This window comes from Erpetoichthys calabaricus, chromosome 2, assembly GCF_900747795.2.
Source record: "Erpetoichthys calabaricus chromosome 2, fErpCal1.3, whole genome shotgun sequence".
Lineage (NCBI taxonomy): Eukaryota > Metazoa > Chordata > Cladistia > Polypteriformes > Polypteridae > Erpetoichthys > Erpetoichthys calabaricus.
Window position 1 is genome coordinate 291,700,181 of NC_041395.2, and position 27,629 is coordinate 291,727,809.

The following is a 27,629-nucleotide window of genomic DNA, read 5'->3' on the forward strand; positions in this document are numbered from 1 at the left end:
TCCTTGTGTCCAACAAGACAAAATGATGCACCTTTGTTAAAGGCATAAAAGTGTGCCTTTTCCTGGACAGCATTCCATTAGTTCTATATTGGCCAGGCGTGACCTTCTGGAACATACTTTACAGTCACCAGTCTCTATTGTAACTACCCACTCCCATCTTTCAAATATCATTTTCATGGGATGACAATTTCAAACAATGAGGAGACGTCTGCTGCAAAAAAAAAAAAAAAACAAAGCATTTTTTGGAATGATCAAAATGATGCTAAATCATTTATGCAAGTCTTCTGACTTCAAATAAACAATTTTGAAAATGTAAAAAAAAAAAAAAAAATACAGTGACTAAATCCTGTAGCTTCATGTTAGGCTTTATTAGTCTTATCGATATATGATCTGCATCAACACTCCAAAATGAGATGATAACAGATACTTAAGTCATCACCTGAAAAAGGTACGTGTAGACAGCAAAATGTAATTTTTGTAACTTTCCAAAAATGGAATCAACAGATGACACATAGCTGCATGATTATTGAAGAAAAGTCAACATTCTCCTGCATTTTGTATATATTTTGGTAGAGTTACATGGATGACCTTGCACCATCTGGAGGACTGTCATGCTTTTCAAAACCTATCTGGTATAAGAAATAGATGGGGACAGATGTTGTGTGATACACATTCCCCAAACAATTTCACCTCTATTTAACTCTTGCTATGTTTTCATGACCTCTTATTTGGATTACTATAATCCATTTAGGAATGTTCTGCCTTCATGAATTCTCACCAGTTTACGGCAAGTTCAAAATGCAGCCGGTCAAGTCCAGACTCATATCACATAGTGTGATATCATGAGAAATGCGTTGCTTTTCACACAAGCCTTAAAACTTAAGATTCTTTTCTATAGGTGAGCATATACTCCAAACTGTAGTAGTATATGGTATCTGTGTTCACGTCAGACTCAGAATTCATCATCTATAATGTGCCCACTAAGCAGTAGGGACTTCAGCTACTAAGGTTCCACACATTTGACAATGCATGGACTGCACCTAATTTTGTTGTATTTGTTACAATGACAATAAAGATATTCTGATTTGCTCACATACTGTTGTTTCACCCAAAAGACAACACTATGCAAAGACTATCTACTGAGGGTGTCCCCCCCATCTCTACTGACCTGTAATTAATTAACAAGCATGACGTAAATCCATAGGCGGCAGTAGCAATGCAAGCAAACTGCTCTGTTTTCAATATAATCTAAAGAAAAGCAGAACTAATATGCATAGCATATAACCTGGACTCTTGCTGCTGCATCAGTTTCATGATGAACCTCATTCTCTTTTCAGGTGGCTCCTTTCTTAGTTACAGACTTTTTTTTAGAGACAGACTTATGCCATTCTTGGATGAAAAAGAAGACCAACTAAGTTACTGTCTGCTTTATATCTTCTATCTATTAGGCAATAATGTGCCTATCCCATGAGTACTGAGTCATGGATCCTTCTTATCTTCTTCAAAAGAAAAAACGTTCAGTAAATTATTATAAAAATATGCAAACTAAAAGAGTATACTATTTCAATGGTCTTCATATTAAACTTTTGACAAAGAATGCCACATCAACTGTCACACGTTAACGAAATTAACCAATTTCAGTAATGCCAGTTAAGTCTAAATTAAAGGTAGTTCAGTTTTACATTTTGAAGAATTGGGGAGTTCCAAAATTTACATATTAATAGGTAACATCAAACTGCACTTTTTTACTCTATAGCTTTCTTTTCAAATATCTAAGACCAGCCCCTGTGCTCTTGTGTTTCAGCACATCTCTTCCTTCATTAATTCTAAAATAGATTTTCCCATTTTGCTGCTCTCATAAATTTCTCTGCTGACAAACTGCACTCTTTCTTTTTTCCTGGTGTTGAGTCAATCAGGTTGATCCAGCAAAATTCTTAAAGTAAACCATAAATCACCGGTCTTGTAGACCTTGGACAAGCACACTCAAGATAGTGGCCAAGCCCTATAGTTAAAGCGAAAACCTTAAGGTTAAAAAAAAAACCAAAACATCTAGCTGAACAAGAACCTGGACTGAAAGGTTTTCTGTTATGTGTGAAACTTTTCATGTTCTCCATTTGGTGTTGATCAATAATGGATTTCCCTTTTTATTTGCACTTCCATTTTATTTTTCATTACACTCAGAAATATGGAAATTTGAAATGGTCTTCTTTGATTTGGAAAAGAGTCTTGTGAAGACGCAGGCTATGAATGTATGGACTGAGTGACTGAGTATATCTGGATGCCTACTCATTAAGCTGAGCTGATAGAGTCGCCTAATGGCACTAGGCTTTGTCCATGGTCTATAAGTGAGCTGTTAACTTTTGATCCTTATTTCAGTTTTGGCATCTATAAATGTTTACCTTTATGAGAGGTATGGGTTTATTCTATCAAAACTCTATGTGGAAAGTGTTCTGAAGATCTAGGAGCTAAGAAGTCAAGTTATGAAGATTAAAATAATGATGACTTAGGTTATATGATTCTTCTAAAAATCTCAAATATCACTTTACAGTACAAAAATAATAAAATAAAAAATGAGTCAATCCTGGAACTGACAAATTTAATAATTTTGAATGTTGCCATCTTCGTTTTTCCAAAAAACGACACAGCTAATATTAAATTGCACATACAGTAAGTAATTGCACCCTCAGCTACAGAAAAACAGCAGTCTGACAGGAAAGAGAAGGAGAAGGTGATTTAATGGGTATTATCAAAATCTACAGTCTGCCAAAGCACATGCTTGAAAGTAAACCACATTTGAGCCTGTTAACTCAGTATATTTACCGAGTGCAGCATATTTCGAAGAGATTTGCGCCTGAGAATCCAACATCTTTCACCATTTAAAGCCAATTATAAAACAGCATCAAATGTCCTCTAAATCCTAACTTGTATGAAAGCAGAGATGCACTGGCAGCCTTTGCCCTGCTAAATGAGTGGGGCACAGAGGCCCTTTTATGATATTCTGCCATGCTGGGTCTTATTTATATACTTGGCCATCTGTGTTCTCACTACTGGATGAAGGTCTGAGCCAAAGCTTTTTAATTATGTTTTTGCAGTTCATATAATCAAATCTACATCTAACTTCCCAACTTTGAGTGCCAAAGAATATACTTTAAATGAAGCATATACTGTATTTATAATTAGAACAGCTGATTTTAGATCATGTATTTAATCATAAAAGAAAAAAAAAAAGAGTATATCATTATAAATAAGCTCCATTTCATTAAAACAGTATAGAAGACCAAACACTGTGTTGCTTTGAAGGCTACAGAATGCTCTCCACAGTGATGAGCAATTGCCAAAAGCACCATTGACAAACCCTGTCCTTGGTGCCTCATTTACTTACAAGTGTTCAGAGTAACATTTCTTAAACCTTGCAGTGTTGATGGAAACTGTCAAATGTCAAGGGAAAACACTGATTCACACAAGAGAGACGGATCAAAGAGTTGAACTCTCAGTCCGCTAAAAAGCAAGGTCAAAAGACAACTGCTTTGGTCTTGTTAGAGAATTTGCCCAAATGCTGGACTCACTCCACAGATGTGGGAATTTTCAAGAAGTTTGCTTTTTGTTTTAATCACCGGTTTCCTCATTAAAAGACGGCTTTGATTTCATAATCTTATAAGTCGCAGCCCTCTAAAGTATCACATTTTCATCAGGTACTAAATGTGGATTTTTTTTTTTAATCAGTAAAGGGAAGGCATTAATATTAAATTATTCAACCAAATATGTTTTGCTCATTGTCCAAATCATGCATGAAATTTGATAATGATATCCATTCACCTGGCATTCAAAGGAAAAAAAGAGTTAATGGTTACACAGTTATGGCTTTGTTAAGCAACAGCAGATGTTGCTTAATTAATATTAATTAAAAAGGTTATCTTATTTCTCACCTTGAATGCTAGTTAAAGGTAGAATGAACAGATCTACACTTACATATTTTTTTTATTAGAGCTTTAATTTCTATGGTTCCAACTGGATTAAAATGGGTAATATTTAGTAAAAAGTTTTGGATGTCACACATACTTTTTTACCGACAGTGTCACATGTCCTACGAATAAATGCTGGTAGCACAAAGAACATGGATTTAGTGGGACCAAATGTTCACTTTCAAATATTGTCCTGCATACAAAAACCTGTGTGGCCCAGAAACAAAACCACAAACAACTGGCTGGACTGATGTTAATATGGCACAGATGGGTACATTTACCTGGGTACCAGTAACTGATTCACCCATCCATCCATCATTGAGGCATCTCAATCTTTTTCAGGGATGTGGGATTATGGAATATGTCCCCACACCTCCAAGAGTGATGCAGGAACTAACACTATACTATATGCTAGCCCATTCTAGGGCACACTTACAGACATGCCTACAATCACTTGCATGAGACCAATTTTGTGTGCATTAAATGAAACTGCAAGTTCAGGTTCTATTAAAAAACGGGGAGGTTCACATTAAAATTCATGTCGATTGCAGTGTTAAGGCATAATAAGTTGTAGTAATACATGCAAACAAGTCCAATGATTTATTTTAAATAGATCACACTAACTAGAAGTTACAAACAAACAAAAGATTGTAGTATTTAATTTTAAAAAACAAGAACACAGAGATGGAGCACAACAGCGTCATAGTTTTAGGAAACGGGATTGAAATCCCAGGATGGCTTCTGTCTCCTTGGAATTTACAAGTTCTCCCCTTATCTGTGTAGGGTCTTCTACCAGTACTCTGGTTTCAATACCACATCCTGAAGATGTGTGCTGTGATAACTGTTGTACGCTTGTGTGTCACCTGAGATTTCCCTGAACTCTGTCCAGGGTTGGACCCTGCCTTCTACCCAATGCCCCCATCAAAACCCTGAATTAGATTAAGAAGATTAGAAGGTGGTTGAACAAATGCTTAATATTAAAAGTTCACAATGAAAAAGACAATGGCCTCTGAGTTATTTTCCAAATCAAGTGGTAGGTCTCCAAGTTAACAACCAATTGAGATCTTCCCCAAATACAAAGGAAATAATGAAAATTTGTACCAATATCTGAACGATGAATGAGACTTTTCAAAAATACTGACCTTAGACTTTATAACAAGCTACATCACATGTAAATAAATCATTTTATCTTGTACTTGTACTGGTTTTATCATACAATAGATTTAGTAGCCATTTACTTCTTTTTGCTGTTTTCCTAAAATCAGAATGAGCACATCCTATACTGTACAATACCAAACTGCTTTCTAGTGTGATGTGCATTATATTACTATGTGCTGCTGTTGCATTTTATCTTGTTGAGATATTACATTGTCTGTAGTATGATGCTGTTGTTATATCTATGAATATTACATCAAGGCAAGTTCTTTGGAGCAACACTGCCAGCCAGGTAATTTGGAAATTAAATAGCTGAAAGCCAGATTCAACAGAAATGTTTATAAACTTAACAATATCAATGACTTGTGGTCCTAACACTTGAGTTAAAATTATATACACTAAAGTGAAGGTTTACAGGAATTCTCAGGATACTCACTCCTGGAGCCCCTCCGCACTCTCCTCGGCCCCTACAAATGCACCACAAACTGGACCAGGGAGTGAAACACCTTAGCTATTAGTGAACAGGCCTGATCAACTTAACTGCTAACTCTTTTAAGCAAAATTGCTCAGGGTTCTATATTCTAACATTTCCACTGCCTGCATATCGCTTCACTCTACAGAACTGACAAGAACACCAGAAACACACATCTGCCGTTTGTGGGATCTAAAGCAGAAATAAAAGGAACATTTATTTTTAACATCAGACAGTTTCCAAATCCCTTTATTGAGTTCAGGGATTGTGGGAAGACTGAGGTTGTCCTGGGAGCTTTAAACTTGAAGTAAGGATACATTATATAAGTAAACTGAGGATTATCCTAATCTAAGACACTCATTTCTCCTTTATATTTATAAGGCCTAAACTTTATAATGAACGTGCCATCTTTGGTTAAAATGTGTTCCATCTAGAAGCTTTTAAAATGTCTTTTGATTTTCTGATTATGAAAACAGAATGGTTTCTTAGAAAAACTGCTGCTGCAGTATCTGCCTGGTATAGAATATTCATCAAGGGATATGATCACATTTTATAAATATAACTCCTCCGTCTCTGGTTAGTCCTCCCAATCCTGCTAATCCCTGTCAAACTCAACACTCTAGAACAGGGGCTCGTCCTTCCAAGGTGATTGTGGACTTGTTTCAAGTGGGATGTAGGAAAATGGTTTAATAAATGGTGGTAAGGCTGTGTTTTAAATATTTGCCCACCTTCGCAATAAAATCCCTCTTCATTTCCAAAATTTCATGTGTGTGAACTAATGAACATATTCCAACTTTCAAAGAATAGATTTCCGTGGGGTCACATGGCTACCTCAGAAAAGAGGTCTGTTACTTTCTGACCACATGACTCCAAGAGGGGAGAAAAAGAACCGCTGCTCTAGACACTTTCTTACAACATACTGAATGAATTTTTCTAACATCTAATGCCATTAACAACTGGATTTGCAGCTACTTGGGAGCCTTGATGTTCTTCTAAGCGTGATTCATTCGTTTTTGTGGCAAACACTTTTATGTGGTGGTTGAGCTTATCATGGAAGTATGATAAATTATACATATTTACAAAACACAAAAGGGAAAGATGAATGTATAAAGAACACAAAAAGATAAGATAGAAAACATAGCAAGACCTGTTGTGTTCTCTTCAGGCTTTCCAAAATGAGTGTGATGCTTTTTCCTCTCATCCACCTACCATGTACCAAAACAAAAACAACACACACTGATTTCCTCACCTCTCATCTCTCTCTTGGTCATTCTTGGGCTATTCTTCCTATCAATAATCCTTCTGCCACACTAATCTCAAGTCTCTTAATTCACTTGCCTTCTGGCTTGAGGTGACTTTAAACCTCTCCAAGAGGTTTGCAGCTCCATTGGGATTTGAGATAAATCTATAAAGTCCAGTGGTTAGCAAGCCAAAGTGGCCTCTGATGCAACTGCGCCACCGTGTTGTGTAGTCTGTAATGGGCCAGTCCATTCAGGTAGGTTTATTAAAAAGGCCATGTGGATTTTCTCCTTTCATTTGGAGATGTGTGGAGCCATCTAACAAGGTGGAAAGCAACAACGTGATTTACTCTATCCTTAGAAGGACAATAAATGCTCACTTCTGCTGAAATTGGACCTCTCCTCTACTTGCCTAGAGCCAGTTTGCTTTCTTGGCTGAAAACTTGCTTTTCAGACATTCCTGGTAGCTACTGGGTCACCCACTCTCTTGCATCGTGTTATATTATTAATTTCCTTCCTTACTGTCCCTGCCCAATGTCTTTCTGGGAAACCTGAATATGTATCCAGAACTTACCATTACAGTGATCCTCTTCTTACATTGGCATGGACTGCCACAGCATGTGTTTTTTTTCCTCTATTGATCTTGTCCCTGTTCTTTGGCACATTTTCTTGCCTGGCTATACCTTACTCACTCTATGCAAGAGTAAGTGCCCTTGATCTCTCTTTCAGGACATTTACGAAGCAAGTTCAGTCTTAATCTCCGTATTTACTTTTAAGGCTCACCTTTCCTCTCATCAATTAAAAATTGATTAGCTGATGAATTCAAAGCCTTTTATAGACAGTACTATCTCAAAGCAGTTGACAGTCTTCTTGTTAAATGCATAAATATGAGGCAGCATGAAAAAGCGACAAATTTAAATAATAACAAACAAGTCAGTCGACCAAAACAAGGCACAAAAACTGCACAATGTAAAAGACTAGCTGGACTGCATGGGACTCGTCTGTCCAATTATACAAACTCTCTGAAAGTCTGCATTCTTGGAAAACAGATTACAGATTAGTGCATGTGTATGTTAGAAGTAGGCTTGCATTCATCATCTAATGCTGGTCTGGGTAAAGTAAAAAAAAAAAACCTGCTTTTGACAATTTCAAACAAAGGATTAACAGTTTTACTTAAAAGCAGTAGCTGGTAATTTCTAAAACAACACCGGCTATGCAGAAAGCATAAATAGCATTAGTGCCCTTTCACCTATCCAGTTATACACATTGTCTTTACGGAAAGTTGTATATGTTTACAATTTGAAGGATTTAAGAGTGAAATGTTATGGTAATCGGTTTTTGCAGCAGCATTATCAAAGGTAAACAATCTTTTAGTTAAACTCGTGCACACATGAGAAATGAGACAAGTGAACCTTTGATTTAAAACAAAAATGGTGTCATAGGGTAACCTGTTATTTTATACAAAGTGATGATTTGGCTGCAGAGAAGCATTAGCAAAAACTGAAAGAGAATGAAACACCAAAAAAAAGACATTCATTTAATGCTCACATTTACTTGTATGTCCTAAATACCTATTTATTCATTGTGAGAAGAAATGTTTGCAATTTCTATTTAGTCATCTCAATTAAAATAAAGGCTCCATTAAGCAAGCACTGTCAGTAAAAGTATCATGTCCTCAAAGGGCTAAAGACATAAGTGCCATGTTATTCTCTGTTACACTGGTATTTAAACGCCTGCTGTTCCACTGATGTTTCTAAAGGGCTGTAAGGAACGCGGAGAACTACTCAGGTCTAGCCTAATGGATTCTCAAGAGGCCAGTGCAACAGCACTTGTCATGCAATTAAACAGCTCTGCCTGCAGATGACAATAGTACACACGTGCATTGAGGACCCGTTAGTTTCAGGCAGCACAGAGGGTCCCTCTTGATCATTTTCATTAACTAGTGTAAATTGTGTCTCTTATAGACACTGTTAAATATGCAAATTGCAAAAGGTATTTTCTGTAGAGCACATACCTCTAAAGGCCCACGCAGAAGGTCCATCTGATCACCTACAACTTCCAGCGCCACATCAACAGAAGCAAAGGGACGGCTGGCCATCTGCTGTCTCTCCCTCATGAGTTGCTGTTAAGGGTAATAAAAAAAAGAAAACAAAACTGCAGATTTAATTAAGGGAAATATAACGACCTAATATACTGCTGCTCTACACAAAAGTGATTTCATTGTTTTGACTTTTTACATCAACAAATACCTGCGAGAATTAACACCACAATTTCAATTTTCTGTTTACTTCTGACAAACCTAAGCATTAGGGTCTGTTTTTCATAGTGGATACCAAAATTTAGCTGCAGAATGACACTTCCAGTATGGTTTATATATTTTCTTAATGCAGTTCACCAACAGCACACTATTTTTTATTTTGTTTTCACTAAACCAATTGAACATGCCTTTCTATAATCATTACATCACATGAGAGTCAAAAACAATGGAATAAAAAGAATTAAAATAAAAATGGTCTTTTCATAGTAAATGTAAAATGTAAATGTGACTAATAAAAGTGCAAAGCTATAATCTGTACACATTTTAACCATACATTACAGAATAGAAACTAGGACTGGTTAGGAATAGAATATAAATATATATGAATAGAAAATAGGACTGGTGCATTGTTGTTAGGGTATCAGCATGCAGAAGACAAAATCTGAGAGTATAGACAGTAGATATCAAAGTCTACACACACAGTTTGACTGAAATTTCACTTTATGTTAATGTACAGACATATCAGACCTTATCTTCATCTCTAAAAAAAAACCTTGCATATAACACACTTTGAGTGAAATGGATCATGTTATTAAAGATAAATAAAAAATAATAAAAAATTTAGGAAGCCATATTGATGAAATTAGTACAGCCGCCTAATGGAGCTAACATCCTGGGTTCGATTCTTGGGACCATACAACAATAAATTGAATTAAGAATGTCTGAAAATGCAATTCGATTAGAACGAAAAGTCAGAGTAAAAAAAGCTAAAAGGAAACCAACTTTGTGGCAATAACTACAACTGTGACAGGGTGACAGGAGTACATTTTACTATTGAAAGCACTGAGACACAAAAACAAAAAACACAAAACATAACTCAGAAGAGATTATTTGACTTTGCTAGTGGATTCCAGTGTAAAACAACTGTTTGTACAGCCAGGAGAGAAGACATCTGTTTTTTTGTGCTGAGGGATTATAGAAAGTTTGGATATGTGGAGTGGCAAAAGAGCATTTTGAGCAAAATTCGGTAAGCCTGTGTGAGAATAATACTGAAATGCTACACACAATTCAAAGTGCTTGAGCCCACTGTTCACTCACATTATCATAGGCTTTTTGAAATACCTTAAAAAACTTGGTAAAAGTACTTTAGATTTATTTTTTTAGAACAATCTTGACAAGATTGAGAGAAAAGGCAATTTATGTTAAGCAGGTCACGCCACATAAATGTGTGTGCACACATATGGAGATCTAGTTATGACACACGAGATCCAAACAATCACTCCAGTTTTGTTGGTGAATCCTTAATATGCATCAGCCTTTTACCTGGACCTTCTCCTATGTGCCCTCTGATTACTTAGGTATTTATACGTGAAGTTTTAAGGCCTTAGAATAGATTCACTGCCACTAGATATAGTGCTTTAATGTCAAAAAACAATTCTGTCTCCTGTTACTCCTACTTCTCCATTCTTAAAAAAGAGCTATTTTCATTTAACTATAATTCATGAAATGGGAGTGTGTGTTTATGAAGCGTAAGCAAAATTGTGAGTAGGGGATCTCAAGGATCTATAAAATAGTCTTTTTCTTTTTACTGAGACACAAAACATCTTGTAATATTTTAACCTCGCTGTAACAGGACTATTCCACCTTCCTAAAAGTACTTGGTGACATTAAAAGTGCCATTTCTTATGATCCATTTACTTTAAGCAGATCATAAAACGGTTAATTAATTTTTAAATGCTGTAAACAACTGCAGCGCACAAGACTTCACTGCTGCAGTGCCCATCGATATCTCCATTGCATAAAGCATTTGCTTAACCATTTCAGTGCTTATCCATTCTCCTCTACTAAAAGATTGCTGCTGATATTTTAATTGAATCAAACTTAAAAATCCAGAACACAAAAAGATTCTATTTTCAAGTATTCTCAGTTTCTTTTTTAATTAATGAGGTAGTACATTTGGATACATCTGATATCAATGAATTTTAAATGACCGTTAAAGGACCACAAGGTTTAAATGTTCCTCCTTTACAGTGTAAATACAAGGGGATTCTGTGGGATCCACTTCAGATCTTTATAGCTCAATAATCATAATGTGAAACTGTGTCATTTCTAAATGAAAACTGAGGCAGGTTGAAAAGTACTTTTATAAGTCTCAATGTTAGCAGAAATCACAGCAACACAGTACCTCTCGCCATAACCCTGTGTCTTGGTTTATGATTGCTACACCTGCAAATATTCTCTTTTGTAAGTGGTTTTTAATTTTTTTTTAGTATAGACAAACATCTTCATATACTCCAATACGAAATCCTGCAGTGACACAGCTGGATACCCAGGCAATTACCCATCCCTTCTGCAAAAAACATAGTTTTAGCCTTGGTTTGCTCAGACACTACGGACAGATGTGTGTGGTATCAAAGAAAAAGGAAAAAAATATTTCACCTATGTTATGTAACAAAATAAGGCATTTTTAAAATTATGTTACTGCACTATGGACAGCCTATACAGGTTTAAAAATAGAACAATGCAGCAAGGCCACCATAAATGAAGCATGTTTTTTTCTTAAGTGCTTAGTTTTATATCGGTGGCCTTTTGAGAACATTTATCCAGCTGTAATAAACAAAAGAAGTCACGCAGTAGTTAAGTGAACATAACACTTTAAGACACACCGCTTTAAACATAATAAATGGTCCAAAAATGTATTTCATATAGCTCAACAACTTTTGACAGTTGGAGGCAAACCAACCACAAATCATACAGTGAAATTCTATTAGCAGCATTGCAAACTCCCATTTACAGAAGAATTCTAAATGGCCCATTAGTATCTAAACCAGAATCTTTGCAGAGAGCTTTAATCTTGCTCTAGACATTAATAAATAAAGACAGATTCTGAGTATTACTGAGACTTACTGTACTAGAGTCCCACATTTCCTAAATATGATTTAAAATTTCCATATTATGCTGTTTTATATTTCAGCTGTATTGAGAAAGGAATGATATACATGCTTATTTTGTAACATTTTATCATATGTAGCTTCTTCCAGTAAATAGGAAAACTAAAGGAGTCGACATTATAAAGACTAGAATCACAAAAAATACACACTAGCACTAAAACCTTGCAAAATACATCAAGTTCATTTGAATGGAAGAAAAGTTGAGAAAAAAAAAATATATACACATATACTGTATATATACATACACAAATGTCTGTCATCTCATAAGGTTATAATAGGGTTCTGATCTGAATTTTCCCTACTTACAAGTTCCGTATAACAGTGTACACTTCATCCTGTAGGCAGCTGCACCCAAAATCATGTCTCTGGAGCGGGGAAGTGCTGTCTCTCTGTATTTAGTCAAAACAGGTACACTACAGTATCCCATATGGCTTTGCTAAATACTGTATATAACATGGTGTTTGTACAATGTCCAAATTGCATAATGTCCAATTTCAGAGTGTATTGTGGATGTTAAGTGATACTTCATAATTTCATCAGGGTTTTTTTTTTTTTTTAAATGAAAGCTTCAAAGATGACTAATGTCGCAAAAAGTCTCAAAAATATACATGAACTCCATAGAATATTACTGTATATTCAAATGAACTCAGAAAAAACATTAGAAGACACAAGTGCTAGGGGCCAAGCTTCATATCTGTTAGCTATGAGAATTTCAAAATTCGATTTTATAAAGATACAATATGATCACTCTTTAAGCAAAAACAAAAGTAAAATAAAAAAAACACCTTAACAATGTATTGTTATTGGGATCTTACAAATTAAATGATTCCATGATTAATTGTGTAATGTGACATTTTTCCCAAAGACAATATACTGTAAGGGTGAGAAGTGAGCTATAGCAATAATCAACTGCATCTTTGGGTGTTACTACTCACTACAAAAGTTGGTCCTTTATGCATGAATGTCTAATTTTTTTTGCATATCCTACACAGATTTCTTTCATTATAAAGAAGCTATCTGAGATTCTGTACAAACAATACTTTTACGTGTCATGGACTAAAACTGCAAAACACTGAAGACTGACATATTAATGTCTAAATTGAAAGTATGGCAGCTATTGCTTACACATAAATGATATACGTAACTTGTGCCTACTGTCTGCTATACATGCACCATGTCATAAAGTACAGTACATTGATATGTGTGTATTCTGGGTTTATTTTGGCCCTTCAATCACCAGAGATCAGTTCCCATTGTAATTTCTGTTAGCAGTAGTTAGGTTTTCCCTCATACTGGCCCTAACGGTAGGTTTGTTATTTTCACTTTGACTTTCCTGACTTCATCTCTCGAGTAATGTCTTGCCCCTTGGTTCCTGGTTGCCTGTTACAGTCTGATCTCACGGTTCTGACCCTTGCCTGTCTCAGATTATGTCTCGGTTGGCATATCAGTGTGTCCTTAACACATTCGTTTTCCTTTTTATGTCTAGACATATTCTATTACATTCAATATAGGCAACCAGTCCGACTTGCATTAACACAGTAAAAAGCATTGGATTATCATCAGACACCCTTTCAAAAAAACCAAAATAACTTATTACTGAAAACCAAATAGATTTTGCTGCAAACTATGCTCTTTTTTAATATAAATGTAATTATGTATTAGTCACTCCTCCAGCAGCTTGTCAGTAAAGGATTTGCTTTAAAGCATACAGCATACAGTGTGTCAAGTTCACCTTTGGCTTTGGCTAAAATGACACTCTGAATACAGAATGCTGCAGTATCTGACTTTCAACATCAAATGTACTTCAAAAGTGAATGAAAACACAAACTGTTTTGTTGTTTGAGTATACAATTCATAAGCAATAAGCCATTTCACAGAACTACATAATTCTGCCCAGATGCATTCTTATCAGTTTAGCCAACAGATTCCCTCTGGTGATGAAAGAAACCAAAAAAAATCTACAATTGATATGTAAAAAGCTAATCAAACCCAATACTTGTACAGTATATTGAATCACTTTACTAGCACTAGTTCAAGATGTTACTTTTACACTAATATACCAAGCACGTAAAATTTATTAAACGAGGGTTAGCTAATGTGATGCTTTTGCCAAGTGGTGCCACTGCAGGCAAGGGTATCTGTGGAGTGGCAGGTCTACAGATTAAGAATTAGGAGCCGATTTTTAAATAAATAATTGTGCCCCACAAAATACAGACTGTAATCGGGCACAGATGGAAGCATAAATGCGCTTTGCTCCGAGGATGGCCAGGCGATTTGTAGGCGAGTGCATGTGTCAGTCAGGTGCCTCATTGATTGTCTGGAGGGCGTGACGCTTTTACACCTATGCCTGATTGTAGTAGTAGTAGTAGTAAATGAGGATTCCTGCACGGAACAGAGAGGGGGAGAAAAAAGAAATGAACAGAGGTTAAAGGAAGAGAGAGAAGAAGGCAGGAGGCGGAAGGAGCTGGTGCATGTGAGCGAGCGGGAGAAAGCAGGCAGCTGGGAAGGGGAGCCCTTTGAAAGGAGTGAGCGGCAGACATCCAGGGGCTGAAGAGGTGATTGCTCCAGCTGAGTGGCTTAGAGAGCCAGAGTGATGCAGTGCAGTAAGGGGCAACTCACCGTGTAAGTCTGGGAAGGCAGCGGAGGTCGGCGAGGTTTGGACTGGGAGCCCCATTGTGAGTGCCATGGCCACTGGGGGCCCAAGCCTAGGTCCGGAGTGGGAGTCATGTTGTAGCCATGGAATGGCAGGGACTGTTGGCTGCGCCTGTCAGTAAGGCATCTCCTCTGCTGCAAGGCCCTGTGCGGGTTATCCAAAGGAGTCGTCAATCTTAAAGGACACGCTAGGTACTGTGTTTTGATAGAGGGGACTTCTGCCATTTTTTTCTAACGGCTTTTCTATTTATTGGATTTTAACCTTCACAAAACACTTTATTTTATGGATTATTTATTTAATGAACATTTTGCACTGCACAATTTGAACAATGTGTCGTTTTTTGGATTGTAATAAAAGCACTGGAGAACTTTTGCACCTAACTCTTGCATTGTGTGTTGTGTCCTCACTTGCTGGCTTCTTTCTTGGAAACATTATCTGAGGTGGAAGGTTCAAAAGGCTCCCAGAGGGAACCAGTAACATGGAGCCAATCGACACTGTCACATTATCATGTGTAAGGACATTCTTCACCTAGGTAGCTTACTACTGGCCTCACTCTCCAATTGACGATGCCTTTATTGACTGGTGGATTGATAACTTTAATTATCAGGCAGACACTCAATATGCGGGGCATGAATATTTGGGAAGTGCAAACCCATCTTCAAGTGCTGAATAACTTTTCATTTTCTACCATTTTCTACCATTAATGAGTCTATTTTAATTGTACATCTTTGCGTTTACTGAATTTTGATCTTTTGAATTTTTGAAGGGTAACATATGGTTTTCAATTTTGCCTGTGGCTCTTAGATTTAACCTAATGTTTGCATGTTCCATGTTTCAAACCTGCAGCATGGTTTTAACATGGCATCTTAGCCAATCTTACCCTTTTCTGATATATATTATTTTTTTGTTTAAAAAATTTTCAGTTCTCAATTTGTCTATACACAACTATCCATGGGTTAAAGCCACTACTGTAAGACTGCTTTTTTTGGCTCCCTTCTTTGTAACATGGCACCATCATGGTGAATTGGCTGTTTTGGCACAATACTCCCATCTGAGATTTGGCTTACTTACATGTTATATTACGTTTCTTATTTTTTTGCCTTTGAGACCACAACTTAAGCTATTTTATTATGGTTTGTATCCCCAAGTAGAGGGTTTTTATTCTCACTGGAAACATTTCTGAACTTTCCAGAGAAGTACTGAAATTTCTGTTCATCACTTTTCCAATGTTAATGTTAATTCATAATCTAACATGATCTAAAAGAATATCATTAATTATTACATAAGCGATAGTCTGATTTGTTTTGTGAATTTTCTGTGTACCCTCGAGGTAAGTAACTATTGAGGAAATACAAACTGGATAATAATAAAAAATGTACAGGACAACATGGTGTGTCACTAGTGATCGTTGCTGCCTCACAGCTACAGAAAACAAGGTTCACATTTTAGCCTGGTGTCTATTGGTATGGAGTGTGTATGCTCTTACTGTGTTCTTGTGATATTGTCCTCTAGGATCATAACCAATCCCATTTTATGCCTAATGAACAATGGCATATATTTCACAGCTGTATAAGCTGCTTTAAATAACAGAAGCCCTTGAATGAGACTGGTAAGAAAAATGTATGGCTGCATATGACATGATGACTGCAAGAAAACATCTATATTTACAGTACAGCATTCACTTGCCCGCTGACCCATTCAACATATATTTCACAAGTACACTGTAACCGTAATAAGCGCTATAGTGTGACTGCACCTGCCATGGTCAGGACTGACTAAATCTGGGTAGGCAATACAGAGTGTTCTCTTATTTTGCACCATAGGTTTACTTGTCCACCATTTGTGCATGTTATTCACAGTACAAAAGAGTGTTTAAAGAAGCAGTTGTAGCACACAGAAATAACCTTTAATGACATGCTGTCAATGAATTAGTGATGTGATTTGTATTAACATAACCAAATGTCAATAACAATCTCAAAAATTACTCAAAACCTACAGTAAGTACAGCATCGCCTCATTTCTCCTCCTTTCCATGCAGCAGTCAGTCATATAATTATTTGCTTTCCCAATTAATTAAAATTGTGAGTGGTCTCCCCTAGACTTTCTCATATACTCAGATATGGGGATGGATATTTGAGGAGTAAACCACAAGACAATGATTATATTTTTTATATTATGTACATTAAAGAGCGGCACGGCGGCGCAGTGGGTAGCGCTGCTGCCTCGCAGTAAGGAGACCTGGGTTTGCTTCTCGGGTCCTCCCTGCGTGGAGTTTGCATGTTCTCCCCGTGTCTGTGTGGGTTTCCTCCCAAAGTCCAAAGACATGCAGGTTAGGTGTATTGGCGATTCTAAATTGTCCCTAGTGTGTGTGTGTGTGTGTGTGTGCACCCTGCGGTGGGCTGGCGCTTTGCCCGGGGTTGTTCCTGCCTTGCGCCCTGTGCTGGCTGGGATTGGCTCCAGCAGAACCCCCGTGACCCTGTGTTAGGATATAGCGGATTGGATAGTGGATGGATAGATGTACATTAAAGAACCATCAACAACAAATTAAATATAATTAATAATATATTGAACAATTATGATAAAAGTAAAGTTACATAAATCGGACTCTGCAGCTGCATGAATAAAATATTTGCCATGATAATTTTATTTTGGCAAACAATTCAGGTAAATTACCACTTTCAGTAAACAGAAGTGGGTTACAAGTTGCAAGAGACTTTAGTAATGTATGTAATGTAATAATTGTACACAACATTTCATTTACGTAAAGCAAAAAATGTGTAAAAAAAAAATATGTATGTATTACCATTTGAATGTCAAACCGGAAAATCGAGATTCTCGAAAACTGGTTGTTTCTTGAAAAAATGCCCAAAGACGAAAAAATGCTTAGAATGTGGGGCTTTATCCTAATATGCTGTGAAATTATCAAGTTATTTAATATTTTTGGGGAAACAGTTCAGGTAAAGTACTACTTCCGGTTAGCAGAAATAGCTCAAAAGTTTTATATGTTTTATACCTAATACTTGTAGGCAAAATGTGGTTGACATAAAAGTGAAAGTGTACTCAAGTTATCGTGTTTACATACACACACACACACACACACAGAATTTTCAGACTCAGGGAGGTCTAAAACATTGAGATTCATCAAAATATCATAATCAAATTTTTGGACGATTCCAATACTTTCCCTTTACTTCGTATATGAGAAAGTAAAAAATCAACAATCTGGTACAGTAGTTGGCAAAGCTGCCTCACGTACTGGTTCTGTTTGTGCAGTTCGCCCATTTTCTCAGGAGTGCTTCTCTGGGGTTTCTTCTCACATCCCAAAGATGTGAAGACTGGATTCATTGAGGACTCTAAATTGGTACAGAACCCCATTCAGTGTTGGTTCCTGCCTTAAACCAGATGTGGCTAGAACTGGCTTTGCACAATAAGACTGTGTACGGAAAAATTAATAAATAAATGCAAGTTAAAATCTAGTTAATATTTCAAACTCATACAGTTTAAATAATCAGCTAATAGCAGACCATACCGTACTTAGAAAGACATCGGATATCGCACAAAGGTATTTAAAAAGAAGAAAAGAATAGCAGCCTAAAACCTACCTATCTATGTCAGTCGTAGAACACATCACTTGTTTATTTTGGTTTATGTGTACTCAGATTCAGAAGGTTCTAAGCCGCAGCCATTGTTATCCAAAGCAATGATTAAAAAAAACTAACAAATCAGCACATCACTGCATTCCAGGTCCCATTTTTCTCTGGCCCTTATTTTAGAGGTTAGATAAATGGAAGAAAGTTGAGGGGAGTATGGCAGTCTAAGAAAATAAAATCAAGGCGTTAACATTAGAAAAGTGAATACATCTGGTGGAGCCACCACACTTTGCATTACGAAGAGTGACAACGTGTTACAAGTTTTGAAAAGCGAGTAAAAATGTCACTGTACAGTGCACACTTGACACTACAACTACCACTACTGTGTTAATACTTCTTTCAAAATTGTAGTTTAAATCCCTCAACCCATAATCAAAATGTATCACCTGCATCTTTCTGTGATGCTAAACACAAACCCCATTATTCTCTTGATGTCTTAAACAGCGGCTGATGGGTTTTGGGGGTGTTCACTTTTACACTGCATCACTTGCATTGCAATCTTGTTAATCTTATAAAATGCTGTGTGATGAAGCATGCCATTAATTACACTGTGTAAAATGCTGACTGACAGATTGATCTGCTTTAGTTTTACTGCTACTTGTACTTGATTCACGCTTTTAAGGCAATAGTGGTAATTGAAAAAGAACACGGGCACCACCCATGCTGAGCTGCACCCAAGCTGAATGGTATGGCTGAAAGTGGCTCGAGTTACTGATACAAACACCTCGTACAATAATGAACAAGATTTTGAGAGAAACACAATTTACTGCATGTACTTTAATTTTTGAAAATAATGATGGAAACACAAGTTATTTTACTTTGAATATTTTCCTGCAAGCACTATCATAAAGCTTCCAGGCATAATGCAAACTAAAAAGAAAAAAACAACAACCTATATAGTCATGGGAGTACAAGCTGCATAAATACTGATAGAAGAGTATAAACATAATATGCAAAAAAAAGAAAATGCCCCAAGTATTGTATGCATTCCTGAAAAACATTTTAGACAGCAGTCTTATTACTTAAATGTGCAAGTGTTGGTTTCTTCTCTTCTCTTTTTAAATCACAATAATTGGGTACCTAAACAGGTGCTTTTATGTAAAATGTATTAATATTATTATTATTACAAGATAAACAAACAAATTTGGCAAATGATGACCATGCATGTCCATGGCTAGAATGAGGCCACTAAGGTTTAACATCTTTACGCTTGGGGCAGAATGTCACATTTTGCCAATAATGCAGCATATGGTACTCAGGCAGACATCATGAAATTTCATAAAAGAAGCAATGTTTCAGCCAGGTGGAGATTTTTAAACAGAGAAAATCTGTTTTCAGAACATTTTGGAATTACTTAGCAGCATGTGCATCATTAAGGTTAATCAGCCTGATTTTGTGAATAAACTAAGTGCTGTTTGTCTTAATTCAGAAATCAGCAATGTTTTATTAGACAAAAACATATAAATACATGCTCAAAATTGCTTAAAAATTAAACAGTTGCAAGACAGGAAGTCCACTGCAGGGGACACATGATAACACGTGCACACTTACACTCTGGCCACTTGGAAGTCACCACTTAACCCAACCTGCACATCTTTATGAACTTTAGAAAACCTTTAGAAGGGAGGCGCTGGAAGACTGGGCAAGCTCCATATGGTGAACGGCCAGGCAATATTCAAACCAAGAATGCCAGATTCAGGAGACAAAAGGGCTAAGCACTGCGCCACTAATCCAACCTTGTTACTGGAACACTAAATAAAGTTAAATGCTAAATCAGGAGATACTGGAATGAGCTCAGATCTATAAGGCAAGATTTACCAAATGCACATTTAAAGCCTCCTTTCATTAGAAGAATAATGTGCTGGCATTGTGCTCAGATGTGCCTTGAGGGGATGGACAGGATGTGTGTGGGAGATTCTGACCAAATAGCCTTCAGACTGTGGGCTACTAAAGGCAGTAACTTGTCCGAGTACTGATATATTTGCAGAAATTGTACAAAATAACGAAATAACAAATCATTGTCATAGGTAGAAAAACACTAATATTTTTTTTTTGGTCTAGAATAAATGCAAACCTGAAACTCAATACAAATTCCAGGCACGCAGCACTTGGATGCTATAACTGGATGCTCCAACCAACGGATTTTCAGCTTATCTTATAATAATATCTACTTGTGTATAAAGCAGTAATGTTGTTTTTCACTTAAAGCAGCATTACAAAGCAAAGGACAGATCAGGCCTTAAGACATACTCATCCAAAAAGCTAAGTTTTCCTGAAATTCAGGAGAAGCCACCAATTTAAAAGGGTTTACGCTGCCTAAGAGGACCACTAGAAGAAGACCAGAGATGATATTAGAGGTACCACATATGTGTACCAGCAGCTCACTCTGTGCCTCTATTGAATTTTCAATTACCATGTTCTTGTTCAGGTTTTTATTTTCAGTCATGCCTTTTCACACCTGCCTAATCCAGTTTAGGGGTCTAAAAGTCAGCGGTGATCCCATTTGAAAAGGGTTCAAGGCAGGTTTCAACTCCGAACATTCCACTACGGGGCACTTACATGCACACTTCCGCACACATAAAAGACCAGCCGTCTTTGGGACGTGAGGGTGCCCACAGCAAAATGCATGCAGACATGGGGAACACATGCAAACTCCACACAAACAGCGTCTGGGCGGTAGTTTTATAATAATAACCTATTGCACTAAACCAGTTTACATCCGTGTAAAATGCATCACATAATACAAGTCCTCTGCTGTAATCCAGAGAGTCATGCTGGAGTGTCACGTACACGTGGACCAGTTCACAATTCCAACGCAACGATATATATGTTGGCCTACTTTACATTTAAATGTAGTACTTTGCCTTTAAACACAAATTTGAACCTACAGTTTCAACTTGCTTCCTAGATGATATGCAAGAAAAATGTACAATTTAGAGTTGCCATTTAATTTTTTTTCTCTTCAGTAACCTTCAGCATAGTTTAAAAATGATTTTCCAAATCCCCTTTCTTACTCATAAAGCCATAGAGGGTTTAGGTCTTTTTCCTTTCCCAGACTTACTGTATTAATGCTTATAAAGCTAGCACTGACTCTGCAATCATAAGACACCGGCTATGTTATAATCCTAAGGACAGATAAAATTGGTGTAGGAGGTCAGGTTTTTAATCACAGGGCCCTACATCTTAGAACAGTTAGACAGAAAATCTGACATATGTCATATGCATTTCTAAAACTAGCCCAGATGAACAAGAGCTGCCTCAAGCATTACAACTGGTGGTGCTGCTCTTTATCTAGTGAATCCCTCGGCCACTGTCCACATTCAGTCTGTCTGCACTTTCCTCCTGCTGGGTGCACTCTAGATACTCTCTTCTTTCACAGACATGATAAAGATGTGAATATTAGGTTACCTGGAGACTCTAAAATGGCCCAGGGTGAGTGAGTGGAGGTGCCTGTGTAATGGATTAGCCTCCCACTCAGGGTTACCTCCTGACTCTTAGTTTTGGTTTAGCTCTGTTTAGACAGACTTGGATCCCAGATTGGCAAGAATTATAATAGGCTTGACGATATTCTCTCTCTCTTTTTGCCTTTTAAAGTGGTCACAGTGGCTTCAGCAAGTTACTAAATGGGTGACAAATGACCATGAACATATGCTCTGTAAAGGTCTACTACCTTTAACCTTATTTATTCTTTTTTGTTTGGCTTTAGTCTCTTGGGTACCACTTTGACCTTTGACCAAGGTATTTCTTCTAGTGACTTGATCATCCAGCAGATGTGGTAAGAATTGTCATTGTAGTGTGTGCTGTCTGTTCGCTATGCAGAGAGCAGTATGTCCTGGGCAGATCAACATCATTTTGGACATGCAAGTTGATTCTGTTGTGTCCCTTTCTGTAGATTGCTCTAAGGTTGTAGTGTTTTTTTATGCTTAACTAAACCATTAACACGTGTTTTATACTGGTTAATTTTATGCATGGGATTTATATTTAATAATTTTTTTAAATTCAAGTTTAAGTATACACTGTACATAGTTTTTTATTTTATGCAAAAAGCACTACAAACAAATGGTTTTATTTACTTACCATCAGGATTACCCATGAAACAATCAGTTAAATGTTATGTTATTTAGACTAGTTAGGGGCTTTTAGCCATTCAGGAGTTAAGCCTCTCTGCAACATCACTAGAAATATCCCACCATGGGCTATGTATTGCACATCACCTATATTTTCTTAAACTTTAAAGGCTTATATCTATAAGCCTACAAATTTTTGGGAATACATCTAACACTAATTTGTACTTCTTTCAGTTTGATATCAAATATGATTAATAAGTATTGGACTTTACTCAGCAGCATGAATATCAACATGAATGACAGCAATTTTTTGAGAAATGCATTCTTGCAGAAGAGTGTATGAACATTTCACAGCAGAGAGCGATGTACCTGTCATTAGCTACGAGTTGTTCACGTGGATAGAAGTTCACTAGCAAATCTGGGAGTTAACATCTTTAGTACTGAAACAGCTATGGTTAAAGAAGCAGATCATGTGTCCTTCCTATTCCAGCACTGTTTGAAAATACCGCATAGAATAGACAGCCTAGCAAGATCATAAAATATCGAAATGCAAGAAGACAACAGACATTTTTCTATTGTCCTCCTGTGCTCCAAAAGCTAAATTATAATGTGTTCTCTAATTACAGAGCAGAAATGTTCAAATTTAATATTCAATGAACATTTCCGTCCTTCACAGGTCACCCTCTAATCAACAGTCATCTACACTTTGAAAAGCCAATTTCTTTTTCTTTCTTCACTCAAGTTGCAAACAAAGGCAGCACATTAATTTACTGCAGTAAAAAGAATTAATTAATATTAATTGAATTAATCATTTATCAGCAGACAATTATCCCTAAACTTTTAAACAAAGGGTTAGTGAATTATGACAGGCCTGCCAATGTGCTGCTCTCTCGCTGTCTTTTAAAGCATCTGCAGTGGCTCTAGACAGTTATTTAATGGGTAACTCAAAACCACCACTGTGTGCTGTAAAATGAATGATAACCCTGAACTCAGAGGTGCTGGAGCCATGGAGTGCATCTAATAAAATGTAAATTTAAAGGGTGTATTTTTCAATGACAAATGTTTTTACCTCAAGTAGACAGCCTTTCCACTCCAGTCTACTTAATCCTGACGTGGCGATGCTCTTCTCTATGTATGCTTTCTCTTTCTACTCCTTTCAACTGTATTGTGCAGTGTCAGACAACATAAATCACAAACCACCAAGCATCTCAGCATCCACTGCTTATATTCGTGTGTCAGGGTGAAATTATAATACAATTATGCCAACTAAAACCATTTACAAATGTTGAACTCTGGTTTGGAAAAGTTGAATTTTTGATTCCTTTACTATACTTTCTTCTCTGCTACATAAATCTTCATAGAAATGAAAAACTACAGTATGTCATGTCTGTTGTTTAGGGCTTACAGATTCAGTCAACTGTAATGGAGAGAAGCGTGCTGTAGAAATAGCCATTTAAGAAGGGTAGTTTGAACTTGGTACTGCTAATCAAGCTAATTACTAGGAAGTGAAGAACAGGACCACCTCTATACACGGTTTGTTACGTGTTGTTTCTTTCACAAGGATAAGTTATGTAATGTTAGGACCTAGATCATTATTACTTATGTTAAATTTAGGCAGTGCACTTAAATTTTCAAATGACTATACTTGGACCCTAAGTGTAATTCTGTAATTTTACTCACAAACAAATTTGTCGACTGAATTGATTTCCTCTGTGATATTTTTAAATCAAAGCACTGAAATTCTTTTTTTTTTAAGTGACATTGTTGCATGCTTAAAAAAAAGATTTTAGGAAAAAAAAAACAAAGGAAATGTCCACACTTTATATATTGTAAAGCCATTTTCGGTTTAGTAATAGCTTTAAGTCTTATAAAATAAGCATCATAAGCACATGTCTGCTGTGCACACTGTCCTGGCATAGTTTTGTTCCATTCTTCCAGGCAGAAGGATGACACTTGTGGACTACAACTTTCAAATCCTGCCACAGATAGTCAGCTGCACTGAGAGCAGGGCCTTTACTAGGCCATTATAGCACATTCACCTCTCTCCATTCTTAAGTCCCTTTAAGGTTATTTTGGCCTTGGGCTTGAGATCATTACCTTGCTGAAAGGTGAGGTTTCACCCAAAACTTACATTACCAAATATTTGCTTGTATTTTCTGCTATCCAGATATTAAGTTATCTTTACCAACATTGTACAATTGACTGGAAAGTATGGTGTGTTTTATTTTTTTGTTTGAGATATGGGCTGTGTTTTCTCACATCAAAACTTGATCAGTTTCATGCTTTTTAGTAAAACACACAGACTTATTTTCACAAGGCCCTTTCTGAGTTATGGGTGTTACTGAAGGGCTAGGTCTCCTTCCCTTTTTATTTACTTCTTTTGTTAAATTTTAAATATAATTTAGTAAATTCTATTTTGAATAGGATTTCTTCTCAATGAATACTATTTTCTTTATTAGCTATTTTTATCATATTAGGTTGCTTGAATATCTGTTAGTTCTTGTATTTATGCTCCTCTTTTGAAATGCCTGAGGGGTCGGAGCCCCCTGATGCAGTTGCTGTGGGATCAGTCCCAGTCCTTCATAAGCATTGCATTTGCTTCCTGTACTTTGGTTTGGATTCTTTGTGATTTTTGGATTCCTGCTTTTGATCCCTGCTATAATTTAAGGTACTGTTTCTTGGTTTGTGTTTTGGATTTGTTTGAGTTTAGGGTTGTGTGTGTGACAAACCTATTTTATTGTTTTTCGTTAACTGCTGTATCCTTTTGAATTTTGTTTCAATAAATAAATATTGTAAGAACTCTGTCTTTGGACATTTGTGTGGGTGTTTTTCACTTTTTAATATTTTAAAGCCTTTTTTTGTCCACGAGCCTGTTTCTTCATTCTGGGACCAACACCCCTTTATGACATTTTTGTGTGGCAGGATCAGAACACTAACTATTCCACAGACCTTTAGATATGGTTGACTAATGCAACTTCACTTCAGTCCCAGAAGTGATTGTTAACTTCTTTGTGGATTTCCTCCTTGTTTGTACATAAAGGTTTAGAGGGATATACTTCTCTAGGAAGTGTCTGAGTAATTCAGTTTCTAGTAACAGAAAAAAACTTCCCATAGACACATTCAAACAATAGTCTAATGTTTGATACAATTTTCCTAATTTATCCACTTTTGCTTATTTTTATCTGTAATTTTTATCTTTATTTTCACAGTTATCCTTCAGCTTCATGACCTGACTAATGACCCCTTAAGTGTAGGAAAGTTACTGTAGGGATTCACTGATGGAGACCACTTCTAAGGCAATTGTTTCTTACCTGTGCAAACGTAGACCTCCCATAACATAGGAACATAACATTCTTCTTCAAACATTATGGTAAGAGTATTTGTCATTCAGTAAATGAGAGAACTGATCAGGGGTCTGAATACCCTTGCAGGGCACTGTAAAGGTGTATACTGATCAGCCACAACACTAAAACCACCCATCTAATACTGTGTAGGTCCCCCTCAGGCAGCCAAAAAAGCTCTAACAAGATGAGGCATGGACTTCACAAATCCTCTGAAAGTGCCCTGTAGTATCTGGCACCAAGACGTTAAGTCCTGTAAATTGTGGAGTGGGCCTCCATGGATTGGACTCTTTTTTATGTTCTTCAAACCATACCCGTACATTATCCTTCTGAAAGATGCCACTGCCATCAGGGGATACCATTGCCATGGTCTGCAGCAATATTCAGGTAGGTGGTACGTATAAAAGTAACATCTACATAAATGTCAGGACCCAAGGTTTCCCAGCAGAACATTGCCCAAATCATCATATTGCCTCTACCAACCTGCCTTTTTCCCATAGTGCATCCTGCTTCCATCTCTTCCTCAGGTAAATGACATACATACACACACACTTGGCTGTCCACATGGTCTAAAAGAATAAGTGATTAATCAGACCAGGTCACCTTCTTCCACTGATCCATGGTCCAGTTCTGACACTCACATGCCCATTGTATGTGCTTTTCCCAGTGGACAGGGGTCAGCATTGGTACTCTGACCCATCTGCAGCTTCATGTTTCTTCCATGGCCAGCTTTAAGTTTTTCAGCAATTTGTGCTACAGTGGCTCTTCTGTCAAAATTACTCTGATCCTTACGCTTACCCATTTTTTCTGCTTCCAATGTATCACCTTCAAGAAATGACTGTTCACTTGCTGCCTAATATAGCCCACCCCTTGATAGGTGCCACTGTAATGAGATAATGAATGTCAATCACTTCACCTGTCAGTGGTTTCAATGTTGTGGCTGATAAGTGTATGTGTGTAAATAATTTGGTTATGAAATGGCTTCTCTTGAAAAGCAGAGCAACTGTTTAAAAACTAACAGCTTCAATCTGAAGGAAAAGTGCCCTGAAGGTATACTTTGGTTTGCACCTGGTATATTGAAGATAAGCTCTGATTGCCCTGTAATCAAAGTCAATAGAAAGCTGTCATTTCTGGGTTATCGCAATGAAATGCTAACATGACAACAGAAACCTTGAATACATATTGTAATACAGGCTCTCTTGAAGCATTATATTATATTTCTAACATTTTATTTCCCCTAGCATGTAATTAACCTTCACCTATTTAATTCATTTTTCAAATGCACAGTGATAGAGCCCTTCCTCAGCTCTTATTGTAATTTATGACTGGCACACCCTAAGGAGAAGGGGGTGAGCTAGTCGGGACGGATACTGATCTGTGATATCAAAGTTGGCAAACACGGTATTAAAAGATGATTGGACTGACAAAACATTCTTTTTATCACAGAGTTACTGACACCTGTTAAAGGATTTATGATTAAAGAAAAAAATAACTAGGGAAAAGTCTTCAAGGACAGAAGCATACTGCACATTGAATACTAAATTGTGTTCTCCAGTTAAGAAGAGGAATAACTGGATCCACCCTGGTGGCCTATGAATGCCACCAGAATACTCCTATATTTTGGGAGATATACTACAAACATTAAGACAGATTGGAAAAAAAATTCCCTTTCCACCATCTTGCCACGGTGCCTCGGCAATGATATAGGGTCTTAAAACCACTGTAAAAGGATGGCACAGGCCTATAGTAGGATATGCTGCAGCAATTATTCCTAAGACACGTATTTATTATTACATTAGGCACCTGGGTCTACAAGAATCTGGACACCTGGTGAGAGTTTCAGCACTTTCCAGAAAACAATCTCACTTTAAGTAGTTTGGCTG

The 27,629-nt window shown here is 36.9% G+C and overlaps 1 protein-coding gene across 1 annotated transcript in view; it reads right to left on the reverse strand.

Annotated features, from left to right (window-relative positions):
• The window catches only part of atrnl1b (attractin-like 1b), a 1,074,694-nt gene that overhangs the window by 177,846 nt on the left and 869,219 nt on the right, over positions 1 to 27,629 (reverse strand). Inside the window, exon 27 of the mRNA XM_028795765.2 lies at positions 8,842 to 8,949. Coding sequence (XP_028651598.1) covers positions 8,842 to 8,949 — 108 coding nt within the window. The remainder of the gene's footprint in view (positions 1 to 8,841; positions 8,950 to 27,629) is intronic.